The sequence below is a fragment of the Labrus mixtus genome, chromosome 1, assembly GCF_963584025.1.
Source record: "Labrus mixtus chromosome 1, fLabMix1.1, whole genome shotgun sequence".
Classification (NCBI taxonomy): Eukaryota; Metazoa; Chordata; class Actinopteri; order Labriformes; family Labridae; genus Labrus; species Labrus mixtus.
The window spans coordinates 17630201-17658198 of record NC_083612.1 but is presented as its reverse complement, the minus strand read 5'-3'; the positions used below and the strand labels follow the sequence as shown (position 1 = coordinate 17658198).

The window sequence follows — 27998 nt, the reverse complement described above, 5'->3', positions numbered from 1 at the left end:
GTATGCATGTATATATGCATGTATGTATGTATGCATGTACTGTATATATGTATGTAAGTATGCATGTATGTATGTACTGTATATATGTAAGTATGTAAGTATGTATGTATGTATGTATGTAAGTATGTATGTATATATGCATGTATGTATGTATGCATGTACTGTATATATGTATGTAAGTATGCATGTATATATGTATGTAAGTATGTATGCATGTACTGTATATATGTATGTAAGTATGCATGTATATATGCATGTATGTATGTATGTATGTACTGTATATATGTATGTAAGTATGCATGTATGTAAGTATGTATGCATGTACTGTATATATGTATGTAAGTATGCATGTATATATGCATGTATGTATGTATGCATGTACTGTATATATGTATGTAAGTATGCATGTATGTATGTATGCATGTACTGTATATATGTATGTATGTATGCATGTATGTATGTATGCATGTACTGTATATATGTATGTAAGTATGTATGCATGTACTGTATATATGTATGTAAGTATGCATGTATATATGTATGTAAGTATGTATGCATGTACTGTATATATGTATGTAAGTATGCATGTATATATGTATGTAAGTATGTATGCATGTACTGTATATATGTATGTAAGTATGCATGTATGTATGCATGTACTGTATATATGTATGTAAGTATGTATGCATGTACTGTATATATGTATGTAAGTATGTATGCATGTACTGTATATATGTATGTAAGTATGCATGTATATATGTATGTAAGTATGTATGCATGTACTGTATATATGTATGTAAGTATGCATGTATATATGTATGTAAGTATCAATCAATCAATCAACTTTTATTTGTATAGCGTCAACTCATAACAAGTGTTATCTCGAGACACTTTACAAGAAGCAGGTAAAATACCTTACTCATTGTCTGTTAACATTACAAAAGAGCAGGTAAAAGACCTTACTCATTGTTATGTTACAAAAAGCAGGTAAAGGACCTTACTTATTGCTATGTTACAAAGATCCGGCCTATCCATCATGAGCACTTTAGCAAAGCAGCAAAAGTTACAGTGGTAAGAAAAAACTGCCTTATTAAAAGGCAGAAATCTTCGGCCGGATCCCCGGCTCATGACGAAACAGTCTTCACAGGCCTAGACTGCGCCGGGCTTGGAAAGGGATAGGGGGAGAGATGGGATAAGATGTATGCATGTACTGTATATATGTATGTAAGTATGCATGTATGTATGCATGTACTGTATATATGTATGTAAGTATGCATGTACTGTATATATGTATGTAAGTATGTATGCATGTACTGTATATATGTATGTAAGTATGTATGCATGTACTGTATATATGTATGTAAGTATGCATGTATATATGTATGTAAGTATGTATGCATGTACTGTATATATGTATGTAAGTATGCATGTATATATGTATGTAAGTATGTATGCATGTACTGTATATATGTATGTAAGTATGCATGTATGTATGTATGCATGTATGTAAGTATGTATGTAAGTATGCATGTATGTAAATATGTATGTATGTATGCATGTATGTAAGTATGTATGCATGTATTTAAGTATGTATGTACTGTATATATGTATGTATGCATGTATGTAAGTATGCATGTATGTAAGTATGTATGTATGTATGCATGTATGTAAGTATGTATGCATGTACTGTATATATGTATGTAAGTATGCATATACTGTATATAAGTATGTATGCATGTATGTATGTATGTATGTACTGTATATATGTATGCATGTATATATGTAAGTATGCATGTACTGTATATATGTATGTATGTATGCATGTACTGTATATATGTATGTAAGTATGCATATACTGTATATAAGTATGTATGCATGTATGTATGTATGCATGTACTGTATGTATGTACTGTATATATGTATGTATATATGTACTGTATATATGTATGTATGCATGCATATATGTATGTATGTATATATGCTCGTACTGTACAGTATGTATGTGTCAGATAAGGGAACATCTTTAATCACTTTGATCTCGCTATATTAACTCATACAGTGAAATCAATAAAAGCTATTTGGAATCAGAGGAAATGGCATCTCATTGGTTGAAATATGATTGAACTTTGTCTCTGTGGTTCACAGATAGGTTTATATAAAGGAGTGTGTGTGTCGAAATCAAGCACAGGAAAGAGAGCAAGAGAGAGAGAGAGAGTCTTACAACAGCCAGTAGGCACTCCTTTAAGCTTCATCTCCTGCTCCCAATTTCTCCCACACACAAGGCATATCAAGGTAAGAAACTCTTCTAAATTAGCATCTAAATCAGCATTAAGCATTTTTTTAAACTAGCTTTTTAGAAACAGATTCAGAACCTGTTACTTCTAAGTAACTATATTGAGATTAGAAGTCTGTACTAAATGTGCTTTTTTATCATTAAACTACACGTGCTATCAGTAACTTATTAGGTTAGCGCTGCTACTGTGTGGCGACCAAATGAGGTGTGTTCATTAACACAGAAGTCCTTGCATGCATGCTGATCTCATTCCAGCTGCACACTAACAGGCCCGGTCTACAAGTTCTTTCAGGCCCTTAGGCAGCGGTGGATGTAGGAAAATAGAACAGATTCCTTTCAATGTAATCATCACTGCTAATAACACAATAATTATGTGTGTGTGTATCATTTAGTTGAGAGAAGACAAAAATAATGGTAACATTGTGGGTACTTAACTGACATTTGAGGTCAAGAAGCTTGTTTTTTTTTTTTCTTGGGGGGGGTATCAAGGAAGTAACTGTTAGTCAATTAATTGTTTTGGTGAGGAGTTGAGGTGAGATGACACTGCAGTGCTAAACTTTACTTATATGCAGAGAATTACAAATATTTCCCTTTTCAAAACCTAGCGAATGTGGAAAAAAAGGAAGTAGCCTATGTGTTGTCATGTTGGGGTATGATGTGGACATCTGTTTTTCTGAGTTTTAAGAAACTGACTGATGTGAAATCCATATTCATATGCAACCATGCATGCATATTGCACATATTTCAACTTTCTCAATTGCAAAACAAATTCCTCTTTTGTGGCCTTTTTCTATAAATCCAGCGACATCATCCACAAAATGTGCACACCTGTTGTAATCCCCATGTTACAGGTCACAATTGGTTTGATGTCTCAATGGCTGAAATGAATGGAACACAGCTGGCTGTCCATTCAGGAAACCGGCAGATGACTGGCACCAACAGCTCTTGGAAAGATGAGGCAGGGAGGGGGATACAAATAACAGCTACTCTGATCATCTTCCTGGTGAGAATTCCTCAAGATATCATACACTACCATTGCAAATAAGAGTACAAAACAATTATCAAGAGGCTGCATCTTGAAGAGTTGGGGTCATCTGCTAATTATGTGGTTGTGGGACAACAAACAGGACACACTAATTAAGTAACTTTATATTTACATTATGACCCTAATGCTTAATTGTGTTAGAAAGTTATGTTCTTAACAATTGTAAAAGGGATATTCATAATTTTTAGGTAAGTGTTAGAAGAGAAGATTAATACCACTCTCTTGTCTGTATGGAAATATTTAAGTAGAGCCTGCAGATGATTAGCTTAATTATGCATAAAGACTTAACACACAGCCTCTTCTCTATGTTCTCTTCACCATCACTAACCAACAAGGTCTCTTTTCTTTTTATCATAAAGTGCTGTTAAGATTTTAAATCCATGTTTTTCATGGCTCTCTGTCCTGACACGATCAATATGTTTTTCCAATTGTTTTCTCTGCATTTCTACTTGAATCTCCGTAAATAGTCCCCCTCAAAAAAAATGTAATCGCAATGTTATACTTTGGCTTCAGTATTTAAACAAAGATAACATAGGCTATTAATAAATCACTTTCAAAGCCGAAGACCTTTTTTCGTTTTCATTTGAATTATGTGCATACATAGAGAGTAAAAGTATAATGCAAACTGGATGACTGAATATTCATTTTAAATATAGGTCAAATAATGCACCTAGAATCTGAAAATTAAAACATGTTTCTTTTACTGTATTTTCATTTTAAAATTAGCTTTTTCATTTGAATTATGATACAGATTTAGTGGGGCATTTTTTGAAAATGATAAAGCAAATGTCATTTTCTTCATTTTAATTTAGTCAAAGAATGTGCATTTTTAAAGTTGAAAACTAAAATTCTAATTAGATAAATTAATCATCATTTTATTTTTGAGTCAAATAATACACCCATATTCTGAAAATTAAAAATAATTTCTGTTAATGCATTTGAATTTTCAAATTAGCTTTATCATTTGATCACTAATCGCTTCCATACATTTGGGCAGATGCTCTTGCCTTTATGCTAAGCTAAGCTAATAAGCAGTTATCTAAAACTTGAAAGGTTTTCAGTAGACATATAAGTGGTAGCCGTCTCCATATTTAACTTCCTGCATTAAAGCAAAGGAACACATGTCACCAAATGTCAGACTGGATCTTTAAAAGTTCTTCACACTGCACGTAATTGACTTGTCCCCCTGGTTCTTTCAGGTGGGTGTGCCTCTGAATGGGCTAGTGGTTTGGGCCCTTGGACTGCGTGGTCGTCGTCACCTGGTCCGCAGAGGCAGCAATGAGGAGACTCGAGCTGCCAGCAGTTTCCGACTTTACGTGATTAACCTGGCCCTTGCTGACCTTGTGCTACTGCTGCGCACCCCGCTCATGGTGGGCTATTTGGCCAACAACAACAGCTGGCCTTTCAATCGTGGTTTCTGCCAACTGATCATATTCCTGCGAGGCCTGGGGTTATACGCCTCCGCTTTCCTCCTCTGTGCTGTGGCCATGGAACGATGCCTGTGTCTGCTGAAGCCTGTGTGGGCTCGACTGCGTCGCCCTTACTGGGCTGTTCCTCTGGCATGTGCCATCTTGTGGATGATAGCTGTAGTCTTGTCTGCCCCTTACTTCTACAGTGCCAACTTGTTGGAAAGCAACGGGACATATCACTGCGTGGAGAGTTTAAAATTTGAAATGGGGCTGTTTGTCGCAGAAACAGTAGCCGGTTTCATCTTGCCCTTTTTGGTGTTCTTGGGAAGTAACCTGGCGGTTTTAGTCACAGTTCGCCAGGCAATGCCATCAACACCCACTTCTTCACACCCCTCAACAGCCCGCAGGATGACCAGGATGTACCATATTATGTTCATCACTATGCTCCTCTTCATCACCTGCTGGGTGCCCTATTTTGTTTGTCGGTTCCTGAGGGCTTTGGCCGAGGGACATCCTGACCGAGTTGTGCTGTACAAAAGAGCACATTTTGGCACATACATATCTCTGTACCTGGTGTACCTCAAGAGTGCTCTTAACCCCGTGCTGTATGTGTTCGCTGCCCGAGGCTTAGGCAGCGCCATCAAAGCTTCGCTTGTTTCCACTATTGAACGACTTTTCAACGACGACTCCATGGAGTCCATACGACGCAAGTCCTTGAAGAACTCACTTAAGAATTCACAGATGTAGGCAAGAGGTTGGCAGGGTTTTAATGTTGAAATGTTTTTGATCTTTCTAAATGTGACCGAGAATATTTCAACCTTTATCTCATGAGAAAGTTGCTTGGGAGATTAAAAAGGTGAAAGAAAAACCCCCACATATTATCTTACTTGCTCTAATATATTCATTGGCAACAGTCTATTCTGAAGCTTCAGGAGTCGGTTTTGATGATAGTCCAGCACTGAATTGTTGCAAATATATCCATTGGACTGTGTTAAATTTGTTTTATGTTTTTATAATGTGTCAAACATTTGTTTCCATTTTTGCAATTTCTTGCTCTGTGAATTTATACACAGCAGTTTCTATATGTGGTGATGCAATCTGTGTTTGATTTGAACTTTAAGTCATAGCGGTTTAATTTTAGTAAAAACTTCTGTAATTTAAGGAGCTAGAAACATTTGTTTGAGCGCATCAGGGAATGACAAGTGAACACCCAGAATAAATCAGGCAAACCAAAACAGCCCAGCAGTGACAATAGAAACAAACTAATCAAACCTTGATGCAGCTGTGGTTTCTCTACAGTGAGCCAAAAACAAGATACGTGGAAACAAGTGTCATCAGTGAAAGTAGATGACTGTAGATTCCAAATATGCTGAGTGTTCTGGCATGTTAAAGCCTGGTCATACTAAACCAAAAAATTCATGAATCATCTCATCCGTTTATTAGACGGCGTGAGGAAACACTTTTATGAAAAGAAAAAGGGAAAAAAAAAAAAAAAAAAAAGCCAAAGTCAACAAGACAGCATCATTTCATTACCACAACTTCCTGGCTTGCAAGTGCTGTCTCAGTAAGGTACAATGTGCTAATGAGATCAACCTATCAATATCCACAGTGGCTTAAATGCATGCCTTTGTTTAACTCACGATTAAGATGTCCCCACTTCAACATGTATTGACTTACAGATCTGGTACTAGATGTGCTCATAAATCTTATGAATGTAAGTGTGCCTGGAGGCTCTCAGAGGACCGAGGCAGCAACATGCATGCAAATATGTTGCAAGATCGTTATATAGTACTGGATGTGTGATAAGCTAGCTTTAATATTGTTTGTTGTTCATAATAGCAAACCCCATTCTGTCATTGTTGACCTAAGGAATGTAACTGTAACCAATTGTAGCACATTAAACGTATCTTCTGTATTAAAAAGTACAATAAAAAATAAGAACCATTCTGTAACTGGGGTCTGTAAACTACATGTGACCAAACATCAGCTGCTATCAGTCATCTAAAACTGAACTCAATACACCTGGAAGGAAGCAGCAGTTAGTGTTTTGTTTGCAGGTTTCCAGGTCTTCTGGTGTGCACTCTGACTGACCAGTTGGAAATCTGAACCGTTTTTTTTTTTCTTTCAGCCACATGTTCTTATTATATCATATTTCTTGCAGAAAACTGCAATAGGTTCCAACCTGGGAGTCAAACTATTAATGTGCATAGCACATCACCACAATGTCTGTAGTTAGATTCTGCATGCAGACTTGCTTAATGCCATGCCAGTCCCCTGTCCCAATTCCTGTAGTCCCCGTTTCCATCTATACCAAAAATGATCTTTCAAAAAGGACAACAAAATGGAAGAACATACAAATTCAATGTTTACACAAAGTTCATGGTTTAAGCTTTTGCAATATTTGCAGCTCAGAGTTCTGCCTGTTTTCGTTTTGTTTTGATCTGTTTGTCAAAATATTCTTTCTTATGCAATAAATAGTGGCTTCTCTTTTGTGTTTCCCTTAAAAAAGGATGACTAGCGGTTATGCATTAAACACGAAAGTGGAACTCAAGTATATTGACAAATATATTCCCATATACCAAAACCCCAAACTGTGTCTAAACACCTCTTACATATGTAGATTTAAAAAAAAAAAAAATCTGTATGAGGAGTGATTTGGCAAGGCTCCAGTCCAAACCAGGTATAGCAATATTTCAACAGCCTGATCAACTGATCAGCTTGTTTGTGTGTCTGTAGCTGCAGAACCTCGGCATCCTGGATGGCGGTTGATTTCTGAAGGATTTTCTCAAAGTTACTGTTCAGTGGTCTCAGGCTCGCCCTCTGGGATCATTTTTCTCCTCCGAGCCTGAGGAAAAACAAAAATATTAAGAACTGCTGTGTGTCTTTATGGGCTTCCAATAAATGGGAGGTGTTGTGACTGTTTTTTACAATGTTCAGCGAGAGAGAGAGAGAGAGAGAGAGAGAGAGAGAGAGAGAAACAAAAAACAAAGATAATCCTGTAGCTGATGAGATCAGCTCTACAACACAGCACCACACCACCTTCCGGAAGAGGACAGATTTTGTCACAATTTTTCAAAGAAGTTGCAAAACATCTATGTTTCATCGAACAGGAAATGTCAACTCAGGCTTTTTGCCCACATCTTATTCACAAGAAAAAGTGAAGTCAAGCACAGACAAGATGTTGTGAAGGTGTTTTGTGCAACCCTCATTCTTACCTCTACTGCTTTTTCCTCTTTCTGCACGGGAAAACGTGGGAGGTTGAGAACTGTTTGTTCAGTTATCTGTAAAATCTATGAAGAAGGGTTTGAACATGAGTGTTATTGTATCTTTATACCTTCAATCTAAGAGTTGCAGTTCAGTAATGAAGAAAAAAACCTTGATCTACAAACCTCTGCTTTGATAATGTGAAGTGTATTATTCTGAGTAAAGACTGACATTTCCTGTACCTACTGATAAGACGTTTCTTCAAGAAAACAACACCTTCCATGTAAGAAAAGAACATTTTCTCATGCTGTCCAACTTCATCAACCAGAAGCGTGCAAATTCATTTAATGTCAAACAGGTTGAGACATGTGTGAAGAACTGCTGTCTACCTCGGTTCTGGTGTCCACTCTGATGAAACGACCTTTTTATTGTGTTATAGTTTAAGTTAATTCTGGAGCTTATAATTATATGAAATTATATAATTTCATTATAACCCTTATGACAATTAAAATGTCTACCAGATTGTTTGGCAACTGTTACACTATGTAAATAATTTACTCATAGGGGCTGCATTATGTTTTCTGTTTGTCAGTATGTTGTTCTCCGCTCTTTTGTTGATGTTGTCATTCCGTTGAACTACACGTAACATTGATATAAAGGCAAATATTCTCATCATAGTATCGTATAGAGGACCCTGTTGCTACTTCCGCTCCTCCTCCTCCTCCTCCCCCCCCCCCCCCCCCCCCCCCCCCCGTCTGACAGGGATAGTCTCCCGCTGTGAGGAGCATATGTGAACAGCCAGGTCAGGAGAATGTCCTGAGCAGTCCTCTGAAATTATCTAGATATTTTCAGGAGTGTATATGGCAAAACGGCTTCAGATAGATTATGTTTTTTTTTTTTTTTTGGTGAGAATTTCACTTGATAACAAATTCAAAACCATACAAAGTTAAACATGATTGAGAGATTTTTTTAGACGATCTGCTCGATACTGTAGACCAAAAGGGGAACAACATACTGCTCCTATGCACTTTGTTTTATCATTAACTGTGCAGACAATTGAGAAAGACAGACTACTTTGTCATCACATTGCATCATCAACATCCTCATCCTCTTGCTCAAACATCTATCGCTCTCTGCAGCACAAAAATGTAGTGTTGTCTAAAAGGGAATGCGAAATATGATGTCATTTGCAAATCTTATATCTTACATAGTTATCTGTTAATGTTTTCTGGTAGCTGTGTGATGATACATGCAGAATACCAGAAAAAAAAATGAAAGTACTTCTACATCAGTTACTATGAAGCAGTTTGCAAGCCAGCAGGATTAAGTCAGTAAATCTGACATACTATACTACTATAGGGACATACTGAATCCTTTTCTAGTATGCTAAATAGTATGTATTTATATTTACTGGAACATAGCCCTTCATAGGATGACTGAAAACTGATATAGAAACTAATCAACAAAATCTAGATGTTTAAGACTGACCATGTGGCAAAAAAAGGTCAAAAGTATCTTTAATGTCGCCACAGGGAAATAAGTTTGCTGCCAGAAAAATACAAAACATAAACAACACCAATAGACATTTACTACATAAATACATAAGATCATCCAGCATTCAGTGAGAAGTGCACTGGATGCCGGACGATCCATCACCTCATGTTTGACTTAAATAGCATGTAATAGTGTCAGTGTTTATCACCTCTTTTGCTTTCTCCTCCTCCTCCTCCACCTGGTCTCTCAGCATGCTGCATGTGTGCTCTAAAGAGACTGTCTGCTCTTCTGTCCTCTCCAGAGCGCTGACCACAGCCTTCAAGTCTTCCTACAAGCAAAGTCAACACAACCTGTTATGTAGCATAGTGTAAACGATGAAATACAAACAATAGAGGGGTGCCAGATTAGCTCAGCGGCTAGTGCGCCAACCCCATATACAGACGCTGTAGTTCTCGTTGCAGAGGCCGAGGGTTCAATTCCAATACCTCAGCCTTTTGCAGCATGTCATCCCCAACTCTCTCTTTCCAACAACTCTATATAGAATAAAGGCTAAATGTGCAAAACAGAAGGACTTAACAATATATATACAAACTTTTTAAAATTAAACATGATAGAAACATGCTCTTACTAATAGGATAAAATATATATAAATATATATATTTAGGGCTGCTGTTAGAGATAATCTTTCCTGAAATTAATACATCTTTTACTCCTTTATTGTCAACATCATGACAAATGCCCACTGCATGCTCCAATTTAATAAAACCTACTTTTTTTTGTTTTACACAAGACTTGATGATGAAATGATAAATGGATTGTCAAGAGAGGTTGCAAGTTTGTCATAAACATATTCTTTGGTTCATAATGTAATTACTTCATACTTGCAGTGACCTAAAAACAATGACAGTGTTTCACACCTCCAGGCTACTTAGAGTCTGCTTTCCAACCACAGACTTCTTTGACTCTTCCTGGTGTCGATGATATGGACGCTCAAAACCTTTTTGTTTGTTCACTGGAACTTTGAGCTGCGCACACTGCGCAAGGAACCTAAAACAATTTTGCAGCAAAGAAGAGGATTTAGTCTTAAACATTACAATATTGATCTCAAATCGTTGTATATTTTAGTTTTAATCCTCATTCATTTCATTTGTGTTTTTTTCCCCATCTTGTTGAACATGCACTGTGGTATTTCTGTTTGTTGTGACTATGGGCGGTGGGGAAAATGTGTTCATATCAACAGGGTGGATAATGGACAAATATCAGAGTTTCTTAGTTTGATATTTGAAAGGTAGAGTCTCACAATCCATCCATTACTACATTAAAAACATGTTCTTGTAGAAGTCTGCAAGAATACTCGACACAAAGCATAATTACTGAAAAAAACACACACCTGCTTTGCTGTGCAACATCCATAACTTGCACTTATTTGTTAAATGATACACTGCCCATATATAATAATTACTAGGCAGGTTCATGACATTTCTTTACATCCACATTAATATGTTACTGCTCACCTGCTTTTCATCGTGTTCAGATGTTCCTGGCTCTCTGTCTTTTTCGTCCGCTTCAAGGCAAGCGTTGCGCTGTAAAAAATGGAGTGTCCTTACATAGTTGATTTTGACCGTTCTTAAATGATATCAAGTGCCTCTATTGTAACAATGGGATTGTATTGTGTGCCAATGATGGATTACTGTCTGGTCTTAAAATATAACAAAGAGTACGGTCTTTAACATGCTCTTTTGTTAAGTGTCTTTAGGTAACATTTGTCATGAATTGGGCGCTATACAAATACAGATTGATTGATATTGTACTGGACTGCAGTAGATTCTACAAGGGTGCCTTAAATAGTAGCCAGAGAGTTTTTTTTAAAAAAATTTTTAGAAAGACTCTTTAATATTGCTTTAAAGCAGAGGTGAGCAACTGGCGGCCCGAGCCTTTTGTGGCCCCTCTTCTAACTCAATGCAGCTCAAGAGTCAATTAAAAAAAGATTAATAAACTGTAAACTTGAAGAAAAGATGACAAAAGCTGCCATGAAGTATTGCAACCTGAGTTGCCAAAACAAAACCAAGCACAAAGACCAAATGCATTAGAACAGGAAAATTGAAATGTTCTATAATGCTCTTAAATTTGTGGTATATGATTTGTTCTTTGCAAGAACCTACTAGATATAATTGGCTCTGAAACCTTTTTTATGAACCATCACTAAAAACACACTTAATACTTAAAAAGCAACCAAAGTAACAATAAGAGCAGATCAAGAGTTGAAATGAAAGTGTTGAGCAGTAAATCAGGTCAAACTTACAGTATTGATAAGTCCATCATGTTCTCCAGAGTAGAGATGGAGGACCCTGTCATCAGCTTCCACTTGTCCTGACCTTTGTATTTGTTTAGAGGGTATTCTGCGAACGTAAAAAAAAAACACGCAACGACAACAATGGAGTTGGTTAGCTTTGTTGTGTACTGTATCATTATGCCTGCGTGATCAAATATTTAATAATCCACAACTTAGGAGAGCGTGCAAACCTTTCCTCTTCTGTGCCTGCTTTGCGTTAACCCTCTTTCCAAAGGGCTTTGGGTCCTGCAAGTAAAACTCAAGCGCGTAAACGTCAGCTAGGTAACAACTTTACCTGACTATTTCAGGCTATTTTAAGTAAGACATTATGAGTCAACATCAGCGAGAGAGTATCTTCTTACCTGGCGCTCGGTTGCTTGTTTCGTCTTGTTTTTTATTTTAGGTGTTTTTGATGCAGCTCGAGTGGAGCCTCGTACGGGCTTCATGTCCGTATATAAAAGATCCAGTAATATTCAAATGTATCGCTAATGAGACGCGGTGTAATACCGTTTGGTTAGGCGACCGTAAATAAACCAACACGTGTAATATTAAACATGAAATTGCTGATTAAAACCATGGTACGATTTGTAAAAATGTTTCTTCTCTTGGTTGTTTGTCAGAGTGGAGAAGCTTTTCGCGCGGCTGATTTCGAACACAGAGTACAACACGCATGCGCGAGTATTGTTAAACATGACCCTGCGATTTGCTTTCCAGGCAACATTTCTATCAGGCTAAAAAACACAAATACAATGCTAAAACAAACACCCGATAGAGGAACAACGGAAGTATACAATGCAAATGGATGGAGTAAGTTACATTTTGGAATTCCTCGCTGATTTATACAGAAGAAAAAACAAACCCCATAATTTCGACGAGAACCCTACCTGAGAGATTAAACCCAGGGGAGTAATGACTCTCTGCAGTACTATATCAAGTATGAGTCCTAAAACCCGGAAGTAAATAGCATTTGAGCGCCATGGGGTCTAACGTGTAAAAGTCAATGGGGATTTTGAATGGGTTTGTGGTTAACACACGCTTAAGAGATGTTGGCGTTTTGTTAGACCACATAAACTATGTTAGGTAATACCCCTACTTGTGAATTTTGAAGTTTTGAAGCGTCTCTAAAAAGGCGGTTGCTAACAAGTGGCTAAATGTGACTACAGTGGTTGTCGGGGACATTAAACGTCATCACGCCGGACAAGCTGGGAACTCTCCAACTAGTCCGATATATCTCATGTTATGGTCTCATGTAGGTTTAATCTTTAGGTTAAGGCAAATATTATGTTCGTAAAACATTTATTGAAGATTATCCTGCTGAACAAAAAACACCTACGCTTCAGAAAAGTTCCTTTTTTTGTCCAGAGAGACCATAGACATAGAAACATTTCCCCGAAATTTTCATCACATATATTGTATTCATTTAATCTCTATAAATTATATTTATGAATGCACTAGTAAGATTACTAAATACCAAATGGCATTTCTTTCTAAAACTATAATTAAGTCAAAAAAGTATTATTTCCGTTCAACCTATTATACAACTTGCAATAAAAAAAGGATTTTGCAAAATCTTCACCTCTATTTTCATTTTTTGTTCAATAAAAAATGTAAATTACAAAATGGAATTGCCACAGTATTATATCGTCGTGGTTTTCAATCACAATTTATACACAGAATACAATCTTAACTTCACAAAAGCCAACTTTTATAGTATACATGGTGTGCAATTGTAAAACATGTTCCTTTATTTTATTTTTGTGGTGCATATTTGTGTTTAACCTGTTCTCAGCTAAATGAAAACTGTTGAACTTGTAAAGTCACAATTCTTATGCCATGAAATCAACGATGAAAACACAATATATATTGAGTAGTTTTTTAAGCAGAAAGAGAAAAATCTTCCCTTTAACATATTTCAAATTTACTTCATGTTTTATGTAAAAAAAACAAAAACAAACATGGAAAACATTTCCAGTTATGACTGAGAGTTAGAACCAGATTATGGTGTCTTATTTAACAGTGTGGCCTGGATGGTGTCACAGTATGACATGGAAATTGTTTCAGTCCATTCCGGATGGTTACACCCTCCCCGGGAGGTGAAATTTGCCTGTGAAGCGTCCATGATTGCGCAGGTCAAAGGGGCTGAGCACCTTTCTAATACCCAGCATGTTGCCTTGCACTATCTGCTTGAAGGTCCACGGGTTCTGGTTGTTGTGCTCCATATCAGCCTGCTTCTTGTGCATCACTTCTAGGCTCTCTCTGCTCATGACCTGAAATAAATCAAATATGATCATTTTAATTGATATGAATTGATATATGTTTGTTAGCAAAGGATACTTTTATTTCTATTATATTTATCATATAATTTAAATTGTGTTACCTGCTTTTGTGTATACATTTAGGTGAACTATTTAATTTAATGAGTTGCATACTTTTTGCCCAGAGGCTCAATCAGAGCTTTCTATGAGAAGTCATCAAATTAAACTCAAATGAAGTCCCACATGGCTCTGTCCCCAGTCAACTATCTTTAGTTTGTATACAGTATCAGCTTTTAGATTATGGGGAAGACCCAGCTAATAAAACAACCATTTAAACAATCGCGCCATCACAAAGGTTAAACATTTTTGATTCAAGTGTTGTAGAGATGCAAAAGTGGGAACAAAGATTTACCAAAAAGTGCCAGTCAATAGTCATCACTTCAGAAATAAGACTTTAGGTAACAAACTCTCTCAGAATATACTAAATTAAATTAAAAACATGTACTGAATCAATGCTCTCACCTTGGCAGGGAAAGGAAGCTTCTTTGCTATTTCAATCAAGATGTGCTCAACCTCCCCCAGCTCCACCTTTCCTCCGACCTCCAAGATCAGACGGCCGTAGCGGACAGGTGTCACATAGTGGTCAATGGCTCCTTTGCCCCCACCCATGCGCTGACCCAGACCTTTACGTGTGATCGGCTTATATGGGCCATTGATTCGCCAACGGGCAAATGTTGTACGTGGATCCATCTTGCGGTTGACAGTGAGACGCATCATCTCAATGTGTCCCCAATGAAGGTAACCACCTCCCAAGGCCTGAGCAGCACAGAGTGATATAAAGAAAACAGGAGAGTCACTATTTGGGATTCTGTTGTGGAAATAATGTCTAAGCACTTTCTTTTAGCTTCAATTAAGGAGTGTAAATATAAACGTTGGCATTATGAGTTTGGTAGTACATAGCCAAAGAAAAGTTATTATTTCAGAATCAGCTTTATTGGCCATGTATGCTTACACACACAAGTCATTTGTCTTCTGTGTTCTCAGTGTACAAAAAGTACAACATTAAATATAAACAAAATATAAGCAAAAAGTCTAACATATACAAGGCTTAATAAGATAATAGTGCAGTGTTGAGTAGTGCAAAAATGCTTAACATAATAATAATAATAATAATAATAGATGATTCATTTACATCTTGTAATATAATCTTCAACCGTTGGTGTCTTATACAGTACAGAAAATAAACTAACTCACCACAATAGCATACTGTCCTGTCGTGAAGGTATTAGCTGCCCTAGCTGGCCCTTGGATATCACGTAGCTTCTTCATCTCTTTCTTTGCCTTTTTTAAGTTTGGCACTTTGTTCACAAACTTCAGTTTTGGTTTCTCCGGCAAAACCACATCTGCAAGAAAAGTAAAGTAAAAATAAATAAAATAAAAAATAGTGAGTAACACCAAAAACATGAAGCATCTTGCAAACATTTCAACTTGAACTAAGAATCAAAGACCAAGGACAGCTGGTGAAAGGTTTTAGAGCATGTTTAAAAATTGTTAAGAATGATAAGAACATTTTACCACTGAAGTCAGGAGGTATGTCGTACGTCTTCAGCCCAGCAGTGAGGACTTTCAAATGGTTGTTCAAAGAACCTGTTAAACAAACAAGAAGTCAGATTTCTTGGCCTTGTTGGCAAAATCAAATCCCAAATGCAGAACTTCAAAATGAGTTTCTGTTGGTAAAGTACATTTCAGATTTAAAAAAAGGTATCTTCAAGCAAACAGCAGTAGTAGAAAGCCCTTAGTGATTTAATTCAGATCTTATTTAGCTCAGATTTTGAAGTTGGAAAAATTCAAATCTATTTTTATGGTGGTAAAGAAAAACTCATAACGTGTGGATACAGTCACATGAAGTTGTGTCTTTCTTGTAGGTCTGAAATACTGTTCAACTTCTCAGATAAAGAAACATGGTAAACTAATCTCAGGGTACTGGCTCCTTGCAAACATCAGTGTCTCTTTAAAAGTATGTCTCTGTCTTCTGCCTTACATGTCACAGGAATGTAAGTTTTTACTTTTGAGAGGAATTGTTGTTATTTTCTTGTGGCCTGGAAGTAGGTTATGTTAATGATGTCTTGACATCTTGAACCTGCATAATTAAAAGTATTATATCGATGTGTATTTTTAATTATCCGACACCTGCTTTAGCACTAGAAGAAGAAAAAAAACATTCATGAATCTCTGACATTGAGGGCGTTATGCTTTTAAGTATTAAAATGTAGATATGTACAAGTCACACAGCCAGACAGTCTCAACATGATCAGCTCTTGTAAGCTTCTACTGCTCATCTTAATATAACATTAACATTAATTAACTTGTTACCTTGGTGACCGTGGGCTCTGCAGATGCCGGTGAATCCTCCGACGGCCGCCTTGATGAATGAGAGCATGATGTTCGTGTTAACCTTGACACTATAAATGCCAAACTTTACCTTCGTGCGCTCTGTAAACGTGCATTTTAAGCAGGTAACTAATTACAGTTTTAGGAAAGGCATGCCGTGTACAAGGTCGCTGCCATTACTACGTCGCTACCCTCACTTCCTCCGTAAGAAGAAACAAATCCGGTACAAGTGTTTTTCAAAATAAAAGCATAAACGCACGGTTTTCCCACAGATTCAGTGCTATGTCCCACGTGCTTCCTAAAAGCTTTGTTCCATTAAAGCTGGTCACCATCCCTAAACCATGTCAGCATTTTGAAAACCTCACATCATATGTAGATGTTAGGGGCTTAGACAGGAATAAAATAGCATTTAGAACTTATAGAAAGTCCTTTTTTTTAAGTGGTGATAAAACATCCAATTTCAATGGCTTTGTTAGTGTGTAAGACAGACCTGTAAAGTGTTGCTTCAGTTAGAATAGTTTGGAGAGATTTTCCATTCTGTTTATTGTAATTATGCAGGTACGGTAATGTTTCTAATATTCAGCTACAGTTAAACACTATGTAATACACTGCTTTATGCTTTAATCCTTTTTCTTTACATAATCCAGACACAGCCTGCTACTCATTAAATACAGGATTTATCTGTAAACATAATACAGATAATACAGATACATATTAATACAAATAGAACAATATACATACAGTGTGAGGACAAATAAGCATATAGTTTTATAATCAAGTTTATTGTACAAACGAAGCACAGACATTGGATAAATAAAGTGTATCTCTCGGCCGACATGCAGCTCTTTTCCATGGGAAACATCATAATGACACAGCCTTTTCAAAAGAAATAAATAGAATGAAGTAAAACGTGTTTTTCAATAATCAGACCTTATATCAAATTGTACAGTTCAAAACAGTAAGAAAATAAAAAAGGTAAAAATAATGGGGGGAAAAAGTTTTTCAAGGATTAAAAAGTCCTGCTGCAAATAAAACTGACTTAAGCTTGAAAAGCCAATCAAACTGATTTTGGTCTTTTATTTATTTAAATGTCAGTCTGTTCCACATTTAAAACTCGATCAAAGGGGCAGGTATAATAAGTTTTCTTCTTCCTGTTATCATGAGAAAATATTTCATGTTTTGTGTTATATTTGTGGGAACCAAACACTGAAATGAGCAAATAAATCAAATATGAATTTGATGCATTTCACAGATGTTTGGGTAAACAGTGTTCTTGTGTGAACATTTTCATTACATGTTCCCTGTGCAGTTTACTTGTAAACAAAATGTGTGTTTACTTTTACTGATGAAAAGATTGGGTGTATACTTGAGGGATTACCGACAACTACTTCAGCAGTAAACATTTACAAAACCAGTCTTAAACCAATATTCTTCCAAACTATGTTAACAAGTTAGCAAATCATTTGTTTACCGTCACCTTATCCTCAAACATTTGTGTTGACCGAAGGTAAAGTCTCTAAATAAAAGGCCCAGTAAAAAGTAAATAAATAAAGGCTTTCAAGTTCTTTATTCGCAATCTAAAAAACTAACAATTATTTTATATTGAGAATTTTTTAGAGTGTGTCAAAACAAAAAAGAGCTATCTTTAGTCGAGTCATTAACCAGCATTTTATTACATGATGGTAGAAGAGGTTGATGCCAACAGCAGTAAGTCCTTGTAAACATAAGGCCACACTGTGTAGGTGGGGACTGTAACTCTAAATACCATGGTAGAGGAGATCATATTTTGGAATATTTTGAGGATCTATTGGACTCTGAACAATCATCTTCCCACGCATGGCTCCTCTGTAAATGACTTCGATAAGATCCATGAAATCTTGCTTGGTCTTGAAGCTGCCGACAAATTTGGTGTGATCTGGAGAGCTGTAAGAGGAAAAAAGGTAAACACGTTTTAGCCAAATAAAGTAAATCTGATTTACACTGTGTGCCACAGGGTTTATCTTATAGCTTTGTGTGTATGTGTTGCTGCTGGTTAGTTCACTACTTCAAAGTAGAAGCGGTTGATTGATTTATGAATGAAAGACACAGAAAAAAATTCAGAAACTGTTTTTATAATCACCTTACATTTTGTATTATATTTTAACCGAATTATACAAAATCAGCTTCTCAGATGTAAATAGTTGAGGCATGATTGCATCGTTCTTAGTCCAGGGATGGGCAACTTTGGTCACAGCAAGGGCCACATTCATTTAATTCTCACTGCCAGAGGGCCAAATTGTAGGATACAAAAACAATTACAGTCAATTATGTTTCAAATTTAACTCAACATATACCAGTGATCAAATATTATTATGGACATATTTCTGGTTTTCACCATTTCATGGCAGATTTTGTCATGTTTTCTTCATGTTTCCAATTAATTGATATGTCAAAATTGACCTGAGGGCCACGTTGAGGGGCCGCCAGTTGCCCAACCCTGTTATTAGGTATGTTGATTATTGGTCAAATAAAGGGAGAGACACAAAGATGTCAGTATTGGCTGAAGAGAATGTGTTTACATCTTTTTAATTAGTTCAACATTTTATCAACTGGACCAGCATTATTATTTGATTACATTTAGGACACCATCAATTGTTGATTGAATATCATCATGATCTTCCATTGTTTTAAGAAAAACAAGTTTGAATCTACAATTCACTTAGCAGACGTTTTTATCCAAAGCGACGCACAATCTGTCACCTGCAAAACTTATTCTCAATTCTCTCAATTTTTTTCACGATTAAAAGACGTCAGGGATAATAGGCAGATTAATTTAATGCGAGCTTCTGTCTATTTTTAGAGCATGATGACATGAAGGGTCTTGTAATAAAACTATCAGACATATTTTGCCCTACAAAGGCAAAAGGCAGTAACTTCAATTTTTTTCAAAAATGAGTTTTTGTCATTTTTGGAACATTACAGATGTGCTTTATTATGAGGACAGATATCTTGAGTCAATTGTGTTGTTGTTTTTGAGAAAATAGTAGATTGTATTTGCCTTAACTTCCAAAAGCCCTCGAGGCAGAGTCCAGTAACTTCACTCATCAGGGTCTTTGTCTTTGTACTGCAGCATTCAGGAATGCTCAAACTGAGTTAAGGTCTTCTGTCTTTGTTTTACTGCAGATCAAAGTGAAGTTACTGTTTTACTGCAGTGGAGTTAAGGTGATATGCCTTTGTTTTAATATCTGTCATCAAGCACTTCTGACACACACAGTAGCTTGACTAAAGTGTAGCAAAGAAATAGTGTTGGTCGTGTTATTTTAACCATGCAACCAAGTGAAATACAGTATCAAATGGAAGTTAAGAAGTTACTGCCTTTTGCCTTGGCATGACCCCGTTATTATTGTACAGGCAATGCAAAGGCAGAGTACCTTTACTTCCAAATAAGGGTCGAAGGTCATGTTTGAGCTAAAGATTTTTATGAACATTAATAACCTGATTAAAAAGACAAAGAATTGCCACATTTCCAATATTCTGCCTCCAACTCATTTGGCTGGACAACAAAAAGACTTTAAAGTCATTTTTCTCAGTTCTACACTCTGGAGACTTAAGGTCTTTTGCCTTTGTAGGGCAGTATACACCAGGTATTAAAAGACACATCGGTAATCATATTCACTTACCCATAATCCACTTTCATGTGCTGTCCATTGAAAAAGAAAACAGTGGAGGGGATGTAGCTGATGTCAAAGTATCGTGTGTAGATTGGAGCTTTATCCACATCAATGATGTATATTGAGGCCATGTTGCTCAGGTCATGAGCTGTTTTTGACAGCTGAAGAGGACAGACATGAACATTGAGTGAATAAGTTGTGACACAAGCATCTTACAACACTTTAGAGATGTTAGTATTAACTATCCTGCTTACGATCTCATCCAGGTGGAGACAAACCGAGTCTTCGTCTCTGCCAAATCTCAAGACTAAGACCTTCTCCGCTACGCCTTTAATCACTTCATCTATGTCTTTTTTGCAAGTCAATTTGGGCAAAAACAAACTCATTTTCGAGGCAAACAAGTTGGCACCCTTTGTTTTTGTATGCAGCAGGAGGAAATACGGCGTTACTCCTGTACGAGGCTGAACAAAAATCCGTCTAGAAACAACGTGAAATCAACACGAATGTTTTCCACGCCCACAAACAAGTCGAACTTTTTATGAGAATTTTTTTTTTTATTATTATAAATTAATTCTTATTCTATCAACTGAACCCGTTTTTAAGGGTTGTCTACATGACAATATAAACAAACAGAGCCGCTCAACGCAGGTCATGCTAATTATTTCAGTACGACACATTATAGTGTGACACCGTGTGTAACAACGTGACCTTCCCCCAGCAGTGTTTGACAAGCATGGACGCAGCGAGAATGGGAACACAACTTTGGGAATATGAGATACAGTGACGAGCTTTTTTTTTTTTAATACTCCTCAGAAAGCTGCTGTTTAAAAATAATATATATATATATTTGTACGATGCTGCGTCTTCTTGCAACCCAGGGTTTGTACGACCTTTGTACGTGTAGTCATCTTGTGGCGTCATGTGTGATCAAGAGGAAAGCCACACGTCTTCTCCCGGTCAGCAGCGCCTGTCACCGACCACACGTACTGGGCAGAACCTTCAACACCGGGAGCCCAGTATGGAAAGATGCTCCCCGGCCTCAGATAGATCAATCAGGGGAACTAGACACAACATATCTGGATAAATGGAAATCTGTCATGAGGTCTAATGTTGCACCAGCAGAGAAAGTCAGCAAAGGAGAGGAGGCGAATGAGGACGGCGAAAACGATGAACCTGGAGACACTTCGAAGTGCAGCTCTTCACTGGCGGCCACTCGGGAAATGGTCGCGATGTGGCGCGAAGCTGGGAAGTTCGTGCCCGAGGAGATGACAGACGAACAGGTTCGGATTGTGGCAGAGCTCACCACCAAGTCCGCCAGGAAGAAGTACCTGAAGTTTCTGGCGATCAAAGAGGGCTACAAAAGGACACACAAAGAGAAGCAGCAGCAAAGGATGGCGGAGAAGGAAGCGATGAAGGAGCAGAAAGGAGGACAGGACAGTGGAGCCGAGGAACCTAAAAATACGTTTGTGCGCAAGTTCTGGAGCCGCTCCCTGGACCAGCTCCTGGCCTGGAGGAGCGCCCAGGCTATGTTGTTTGACCAGCCACTGGTGATCGATATGAGCTACGACTCCAAAATGTCCAGGAGAGAGTTGGATAACACAGTCTCCCAGCTGATGGAGGTGGAAGGGTGGAACCGGCGTGCCGTTGAGCCCTTCCACCTCCACTTCTGCAACCTGCAGGAAGACGGTGCGTACATGCAGGAGCTGCTCAAACGCTACGGAGCAGAGACATGGGACCGCCTGCTCGTCACCAGCAGCCACCGCCAGCATGTCGACATGTTCCCCCGTGAGCAGCTGGTGTACCTCACTGCAGACTCGCGCAACGTTCTCCGCAAGTTTGACCACTCCAAGGTCTACGTCATTGGGGCTCTGGTGGACCGCTCAATCCAGCCTGGGTTGTCTTTAGCCAACGCCAAGCGTCTGAAGCTGGCCACGGCCCGGTTGCCTCTGGATGAGTTTCTCCACTGGGAGATCGGGGCCAAAAACCTGACCCTGGACCAGATGATCCGCATCATGCTCACGATCAAGGAGACCGGGAAATGGGAGGAGGCGCTGAAGTTTGTGCCTCAGAGGAAGCATGATGGATTCCACCAACAGAAGACTCAGAGAGTGACGAACAATAACAGAGTCATTGGTGCAACAAACCATGGACAAAGGCTGAATGTTGACAGGACATTAAGCTCCAGAGAAGAGACGTTTAAAAGCGAGGGTCCAAGTTTTCACGGGTCCCGCAAGGAGTCAGGGTTAAACAAAGCAGCGGGGACAAAAGTACGGACGTCATTTAAGAGCAACATCGAGGGAAGGAAAGGTGCAGGCAAAAACAAAACGTGGTGGGACGAAGAGTGAAGTAATAAAATGATCTAGTGATAATAAGGATATGTCTGTTTAGGGTCACCACCTGGGACATTCGGTTAATAAAATGGTTGTTATTGGTATACTGTGGTGCCTTTTGTACTGCGTTCTGATTCAGGGTAATAAACAGACATTTAACAAACGTAGAAACTACTTTGGTCTTTATTATATTCTGTAATGTAAAAAAAAAAAAAAAAGGCAGTATGAACTACTTCCTGATGGTTTTTCACTACAAATGATATTTTCAAAACCAAAGAGATAAAACAAACCAAAATATTTTACAGCATATTTTAGAGAATTGCAAACCGGTCTGTGTCATTTAGAACTCCTCAGATCTCTTATTATGTCTAAACCCGTTCTCTTGTTTTTAAATAGTGTTACATAAGAACATCACCTGGATGAACATAACCTCATTTAATAAAATGTATCGCACATAGCTTGAAATACTTTTGGAACATGCTCGAAATCATTGGACATGTGCTTGAGAGCGGTCTTTGAACAATGCTGCTTTTAATTGACAACATTGTACCGTAAAGTCTAAATACTGAATGTGTATGACGTCTTTGCATCATATACTCAATACGTGACTACCGTGTTTTTAAAATACCATAGCACCATTGTACAAAGAAACTGGAGTCAATTCAGTATAAGAGGCATCCTCACTTATGTCATTTGTTTACTTACTGTTTCAGTGCACAAGTGCAAACAAGCGATCATCATCTCAAGCCTCAGGCTAACACTCACACGTCACAGTGTGTTTGTTCTGTTCTTAGCACGTTCTTATTGCACAATTGTTGGAGTTAGAAAACACTAGCCTAATATTCAAGTTTGAAAAAAATCAGACACCCTCACAGTATCTGTTCAGTAACAATAACACACCTTGACCTTCCATCAAAACAATACAAATCACTTTTCATGGTTTAAACCAAGCTGCACTGGTTCTGAAATGCATTCTGCTTTCATCACTCTGACATCATGATTCTTACCAAACCACTCTTTTGTTGACTTTGTTTCCATATTCATGAGAGTAAAATAAAGAGCAGGTCAATGGAACTTGTGAACCGCTATCTGAAAAGTGGAAATTAAATAATCACCACTTCAACACACTAAATTTGGTAGCAAAGGTTCAAACTGATACAGAAAACATCTGATTGAGCAGCTAACGTTTGATTTTTACTGAAGAGGTCACTTAACACTGAGCAGAAATATCCCCCCCCAGACTGCTCTCCTTTTCAGCAACCAGTCATTAGAAATGAGCTCTGATGCTGTTTTGATGTCAGGTTCTTCGACCTCTACAGCACCAGGATGTCTCCAGAGCAGCGCTCGCAGCAGTTAAAGGTAATGTTCTCATAGCGGGTGTACGGATGAAATCTGCCGATGCTCTTCTTGTTGCTGAGGAAGTTTGAGGTAGGGGAGTCACTGAGTGGAAGATCTGCCTTGGTTTCTGAACAGGAAATTGGATCTAAAATCTTCAGCACCTTGAAAAAAAAAAAGAAACATTTGTAAACCTGTGGATTTTAGGAAAAATTTAAGAAAAATTGTCATGTTTGTATAATTACAACTTCGAACCTTTTCAGCCATTTTCTCTGCAGGTGTGCTGCAGAACTGCTCAGCTGCGGCACTGTTGCTCTTCAACACACTGCTCGTGCTGCTGCTGGTGTCGCCCAGCAGGTGGGAGTTGATGGCATCTGCTAGCTTGTGATTAGCTGCTGCCAGCTCTCCTGTGCTGAGGGGCTGTGCACTGGGGTAGTAGGTCTGCTGTCTGCCCCACTGCAGAGAGACCAGCAGCTGCTCCAGAGACCTGATCAGGAAAACAAGCAAAGTAAGTGCACAGCCTCTGTCACCATAAGCTGTCCTAAAAAATAAATAAAAAATAAAAAAATCACACCAGACTGACCAGTTTTGAGTGTCCTTTATTTTGTCTTTGATTTGTTATTTTTGAAAGTCTACGTTTATTATATTGGATCAAAGATTGTGCCGTGGTTATGTTACCTGTGAGTGATCACCATGTCTCTGGAGAACTCGTCTCTCTCTATAAGAAGGTCCTGAATTGCTCCTTGTGCCTCTCTGGTCTGTCTCTGCAGAGCTGCTCTGGCATTCGTCAGCTCCTCAGCCATGACTCTGAAGAGACAAAACGCATTAAGATTAACTCACAGTCATGAAGTCATCCGTCATACGATCACTTTACATTTCTAAGGTGGACTCGCAACAGATGTTTGCTAGCACATTTTAAAACTGAGAATGATAAGAGCATTAACCCCCGTAGCCCTGAATTAGATTTATTTTATTTCTGTGTGTCATACCTGCTGGCCAGGAACTTGCTCCTCCAAACATCACACTGGATACTCATCCGCTCCAGCTGCTCTGCTGTGTGTGACAGACTGCGGCCAAGAGCCTCGTTCTCCAGAATCAGCTGGTTCTTCTCCCGCGAGAGACGCTCAAAGTGGTACTGAAGGTCATCCCCAACTGACGCCACCAGCAGTTTCTTTAGCTCACGGTTCACCTGGCACAAGGGGGGGGGGGGAGCATAAACACCAAACCTTGTTTCCTTTATATGCGCTTAAAAGCACTTCATCATTAAAAAGATCAACAAAAATATGGTTCAGTCTTTGTAAACTTCAATAAATAATACAATATGAAGCATGATTTAATCATATTGACAAGTGGGACTGAGTAAAAAAAATGTAACTAATTGACAATGTAACACATTGCTGTGCTATTACCATACCAATACATTCTTTATGACTTTATACGTTTAAGAGCAACACACCTGATACATCATTTCTTTGTAGAAATGTATCCTCTTCTTACCTCTGTCTGCACACGAATCTGATTGGCAAGGCCTTCCTTGTCCTGCAGGAGCCTGCGTTCAGAGTTCTGCAGCTTCTCCAGCTGTACTCTCCAGTCCTCCACCAGAGGCAGCGGGGGTGATCCCTGCTCCTCAGCCTGTTGCCCTGCCTCCCCTCTCCCCTCAGCAGGTCCTGTGCGGCTGCTCCGGCTAATAGCTGCACGAGGGACAACAATCCTGACGGCCTCCACCTCCATGCAGGCCTCCCGACTCACTTTGCCCAGGTGGAGCACGCCGAGCGGATGCAGCGTAACAGGAAGAGCGGGGTGATTCGATTTGGGGCTGTGTTTTGGACTTGCCACCTTCAGCAGGGGAACTGAGACTGGACCTGGTGGCAGCGTGTCTGTCTTAACCTCCGAGACAGCCGGCGGTTTTTCAGTTTCCATGCCATCGCCGGCCACTCGAATAGGCACTCTGGCCGAGACTGAAAGAAATAAACGAAGGTCACACTTAAATGTATCCTGAGTAAGCACTTAATGAGTAGAGAACTCTAAATGCAGTTCTACATTATTATTATTTTTTTACCAAACTGACAATGAAATGAGATTCAAATATTAGGTTTTTAAAACCTGATGTGTGACGGAGTGTGAGCTTCTGGTCAGCTTTATAATGTAAACCATACAACTGATTTGATAACTTTAAGGTATCAGGATACAGCCACCCTGATCCCTCTTGGTATACAGTATTTTGATATTTAAAAGTGTTGCTGGAAAAAACTGTAATTGAGGTATCTGCAAAAAAAACTCAATTGAGGGGGTTCAAGCAGCAAATAAACTCAGTCATACCTCAGTTAAGACTTTGGAGTTGTAATGAAACGCAGTCTTGATTGAGTATTCATTGACAAAAAAAAAAAGCAACACATTTCCCTGTATTGTTACTCTTACTAGGGGGTTTATGATTAGATAAATACACAGGCACGAAAAGGTGTTGTTAAAAACACTTCTTGAATAAGAGTGGTCTCAAAAATGTCATACAAGGCAAACGAATATCGACTGCTAATCAATGTGTTTCAATAGGCTGAACAGGTAGGAAATGTTAACAATTGATAAGTTGTAAATAAACATACCTCTGGCAGCAGCCGTCATGGTGCTGGACTTGTTGTTAGTTGTTTGCGAAGTCTGTTGTGTTAAATGAGACTCATGTGACTCTTCGTCCTGTGACAATAAACAAAGAGAAAACACACTCTGTTGTGATTTTTAGCGTTCATTTTTTCACACAGCAATCCGATAAAGCCGACAGTCAAAGGTCATGGTTAACAGCGGATATATAATGTTTACAGACAACAGACACAGATAACGTAACGCCATTGCGGGAGCTAGCTGCTACGCTAAGTTGCTAACCTTAGCTCTTTGAATGGTGTTGCTATAAAGGAGCAGCTAACAAGAGTTTAACAACCAAGTTACAGCTGTATTCACACTAGCAGGCTAAGGGGAGATAGTACATCAATGTATATATTCGTATTTCAGTGATTCAGACGAGCTGTTAAATGACATACCGATCAGACCTCCTGGATTTATTCACTGAAAGAAGAATCTGTTTATTTTGTAACCGGACACAGTTGGCATCTGGCGGAAGTTCAGTAAATTTTTGCCCTGAGTCTTATCCTTTAGGCAAGGCTCCCCGTCAGCCGCGTGTGTAAATACTAATGCAAACGATAGTCATGGGATACTTTGTACATATCAATTAACCGAAGTGTGTTTCCAACATTTACAGTGACCATTCGCATTTGTTACAATAACATGTTCATCATTGCTAAGTAGCCAAGTTACCCAGGTAAACCTGGCAGTCCTCGCTGAGGGAAAAAATGCCTTTGAAACTTTGCACTTCCGTCCCGTCCCCGCTACAGAAAAAAAACAAAAAACATCCGAATAGTTTACTTGAAATATTCCCCCATAAAACAAAACCGATGAATTAATCAGACTATTTTCCATTTTAAAGTAGATAAGAAAATGGACACTGTCTAAAGTTGTTGATGTTAGTATTTATTATTATTAACATGACGCGGAACCTTTTGGCGCCCGCATTACTTTCTCTACGGGCAAAAAATAGTGTTGCGACAACACCTCCTCTCCAGTTTCCAGTCCGAGGAAAATGTTCTCAATACTTACGCACAGTTAACCTGTTGGGGGTTTCAGTTGTCTGATATTCACGGAATCTCCGGTCTAGTTGTCATGGGGGTGCAGGGACTGTGGAGGCTGCTTGAGAGCACAGGGAAACCCGTCAACCCCGAGACTCTGGAAGGAAAGATCCTTGCTGTCGGTATCCTCACTCTGTGGTGATCATTGTTCTCAGCTTAATCTTTCTGTCTGATGAATTGATGCTACTGACTGTCTTCTGTAAAGCCACAGCATTAACCCTTAACCCGACACCTCCAGACATCAGTATATGGCTGAACCAGGCAGTGAAGGGAGTGAGAGACCGGGATGGAAACAGCGTGCAGAACGCCCACCTCCTCACCCTCTTCCACCGCGTCTGCAAGCTGCTGTTCTTCCGCATCAGGCCAGTGTTTGTGTTTGATGGGGACGCCCCGCTGCTGAAGAAGCAGACTCTTGTATGTCTTTGTGCTTCAAAGAAAAAAAAAACACCTAACCCAAAACAAGGTCAACTGAGTTCAACCAAGTGGTCCTGTTGTGTCATTTAGCAAGTTTCTTTTTATCTGTGGCTTTTTCTGCAGGCTCTGAGGAGGCAGAGGAAAGAGGAGCTGAGTCTGGAGTCCAAACAGACCA

At 38.6% G+C, this 27998-nt stretch overlaps 7 protein-coding genes across 8 annotated transcripts in view; 3 read left to right on the top strand and 4 right to left on the bottom strand.

Annotated features, from left to right (window-relative positions):
- The first annotated feature begins 2163 nt into the window (after positions 1–2163).
- On the top strand, positions 2164–5776 carry LOC132972921 (C5a anaphylatoxin chemotactic receptor 1). Of its 2 annotated transcripts, none has more exons than XM_061036072.1 (3): positions 2164–2292; positions 3145–3296; positions 4538–5776. In XM_061036072.1, exons 2-3 carry the CDS (start codon positions 3168–3170, stop codon positions 5492–5494), a joined length of 1086 nt encoding a protein of 361 aa, XP_060892055.1. In that variant the 5' UTR covers positions 2164–2292; positions 3145–3167; the 3' UTR covers positions 5495–5776. The 2 variants fall into 2 exon arrangements, with proteins under 2 accessions (XP_060892055.1, XP_060892063.1); XM_061036080.1 differs by having other exon boundaries at positions 2209–2300; positions 3150–3296.
- A 1606-nt stretch (positions 5777–7382) lies between these two features.
- On the bottom strand, positions 7383–11883 carry cenpq (centromere protein Q). Its single transcript, XM_061036129.1, has 6 exons — positions 11748–11883; positions 10960–11028; positions 10363–10492; positions 9654–9773; positions 7963–8037; positions 7383–7592 (listed from the first exon to the last, which is right to left on the bottom strand). The coding sequence occupies exons 1-6, from the start codon at positions 11798–11800 to the stop codon at positions 7539–7541; spliced, it is 501 nt and encodes a 166-aa protein (XP_060892112.1). The 5' UTR covers positions 11801–11883; the 3' UTR covers positions 7383–7538.
- A 1541-nt stretch (positions 11884–13424) lies between these two features.
- Positions 13425–16636, bottom strand: mrpl16 (mitochondrial ribosomal protein L16). Its single transcript, XM_061036107.1, has 5 exons — positions 16406–16636; positions 15608–15679; positions 15287–15435; positions 14555–14848; positions 13425–14044 (listed from the first exon to the last, which is right to left on the bottom strand). The coding sequence occupies exons 1-5, from the start codon at positions 16470–16472 to the stop codon at positions 13853–13855; spliced, it is 774 nt and encodes a 257-aa protein (XP_060892090.1). The 5' UTR covers positions 16473–16636; the 3' UTR covers positions 13425–13852.
- Positions 16637–17186: 550 nt separating this feature from the next.
- txnl4b (thioredoxin-like 4B) lies at positions 17187–20585 on the bottom strand. The gene is made up of 3 exons (XM_061036141.1): positions 20328–20585; positions 20083–20234; positions 17187–18346 (listed from the first exon to the last, which is right to left on the bottom strand). Exons 1-3 carry the CDS (start codon positions 20457–20459, stop codon positions 18181–18183), a joined length of 450 nt encoding a protein of 149 aa, XP_060892124.1. The 5' UTR covers positions 20460–20585; the 3' UTR covers positions 17187–18180.
- A 199-nt stretch (positions 20586–20784) lies between these two features.
- On the top strand, positions 20785–22509 carry trmt10c (tRNA methyltransferase 10C, mitochondrial RNase P subunit). Its single transcript, XM_061036049.1, has one exon. The coding sequence runs from the start codon at positions 20928–20930 to the stop codon at positions 22416–22418; it is 1491 nt and encodes a 496-aa protein (XP_060892032.1). The 5' UTR covers positions 20785–20927; the 3' UTR covers positions 22419–22509.
- Positions 22510–22568: 59 nt separating this feature from the next.
- blzf1 (basic leucine zipper nuclear factor 1) lies at positions 22569–26916 on the bottom strand. Its single transcript, XM_061036061.1, has 7 exons — positions 26768–26916; positions 26339–26426; positions 25236–25696; positions 24728–24927; positions 24417–24545; positions 23994–24225; positions 22569–23902 (listed from the first exon to the last, which is right to left on the bottom strand). Exons 2-7 carry the CDS (start codon positions 26355–26357, stop codon positions 23717–23719), a joined length of 1227 nt encoding a protein of 408 aa, XP_060892044.1. The 5' UTR covers positions 26358–26426; positions 26768–26916; the 3' UTR covers positions 22569–23716.
- Positions 26917–27385: 469 nt separating this feature from the next.
- Positions 27386–27998, top strand: part of ercc5 (excision repair cross-complementation group 5) — a 9230-nt gene continuing 8617 nt past the window's right edge. The window contains exons 1-3 of the mRNA XM_061035993.1: positions 27386–27531; positions 27648–27823; positions 27947–27998. The exon at positions 27947–27998 is cut by the window's right edge and continues 64 nt beyond it. Of these exons, the coding sequence (XP_060891976.1) occupies positions 27444–27531; positions 27648–27823; positions 27947–27998 (316 nt within the window). The 5' untranslated portion in view covers positions 27386–27443. The remainder of the gene's footprint in view (positions 27532–27647; positions 27824–27946) is intronic.

Excerpts from the sequence above, each read along its gene's own strand:
- txnl4b (XM_061036141.1), bottom strand. The coding sequence starts at position 20,459 with ATGAGTTTGTTTTTGCCCAAATTGACTTGCAAAAAAGACATAGATGAA. Across the intron at positions 20,235-20,327 it reads GTCTCCACCTGGATGAGATC|CTGTCAAAAACAGCTCATGA; the intron begins GTAAGCAGGATA and ends TGTCCTCTTCAG. Across the intron at positions 18,347-20,082 it reads CACATGAAAGTGGATTATGG|CTCTCCAGATCACACCAAAT; the intron begins GTAAGTGAATAT and ends TTCCTCTTACAG.
- trmt10c (XM_061036049.1), top strand. The coding sequence starts at position 20,928 with ATGCTGCGTCTTCTTGCAACCCAGGGTTTGTACGACCTTTGTACGTGT.
- mrpl16 (XM_061036107.1), bottom strand. The coding sequence starts at position 16,472 with ATGCTCTCATTCATCAAGGCGGCCGTCGGAGGATTCACCGGCATCTGC. Across the intron at positions 15,680-16,405 it reads CAGAGCCCACGGTCACCAAG|GTTCTTTGAACAACCATTTG; the intron begins GTAACAAGTTAA and ends TTTGTTTAACAG. Across the intron at positions 14,045-14,554 it reads AGCTTCCTTTCCCTGCCAAG|GTCATGAGCAGAGAGAGCCT; the intron begins GTGAGAGCATTG and ends GATTTATTTCAG.
- blzf1 (XM_061036061.1), bottom strand. Across the intron at positions 24,928-25,235 it reads AGATTCGTGTGCAGACAGAG|GTGAACCGTGAGCTAAAGAA; the intron begins GTAAGAAGAGGA and ends CCCTTGTGCCAG. Across the intron at positions 23,903-23,993 it reads CAGAGAAAATGGCTGAAAAG|GTGCTGAAGATTTTAGATCC; the intron begins GTTCGAAGTTGT and ends TTTTTTTTCAAG.
- LOC132972921 (XM_061036072.1), top strand. The coding sequence starts at position 3,168 with ATGGCTGAAATGAATGGAACACAGCTGGCTGTCCATTCAGGAAACCGG. Across the intron at positions 3,297-4,537 it reads CTACTCTGATCATCTTCCTG|GTGGGTGTGCCTCTGAATGG; the intron begins GTGAGAATTCCT and ends TGGTTCTTTCAG.
- cenpq (XM_061036129.1), bottom strand. The coding sequence starts at position 11,800 with ATGACAGGGTCCTCCATCTCTACTCTGGAGAACATGATGGACTTATCA. Across the intron at positions 9,774-10,362 it reads AGACTCTAAGTAGCCTGGAG|GAAGACTTGAAGGCTGTGGT; the intron begins GTGTGAAACACT and ends CTTTGCTTGTAG. Across the intron at positions 8,038-9,653 it reads AGGAGGAGAAAGCAAAAGAG|ATTTTACAGATAACTGAACA; the intron begins GTGATAAACACT and ends CCTTCTTCATAG.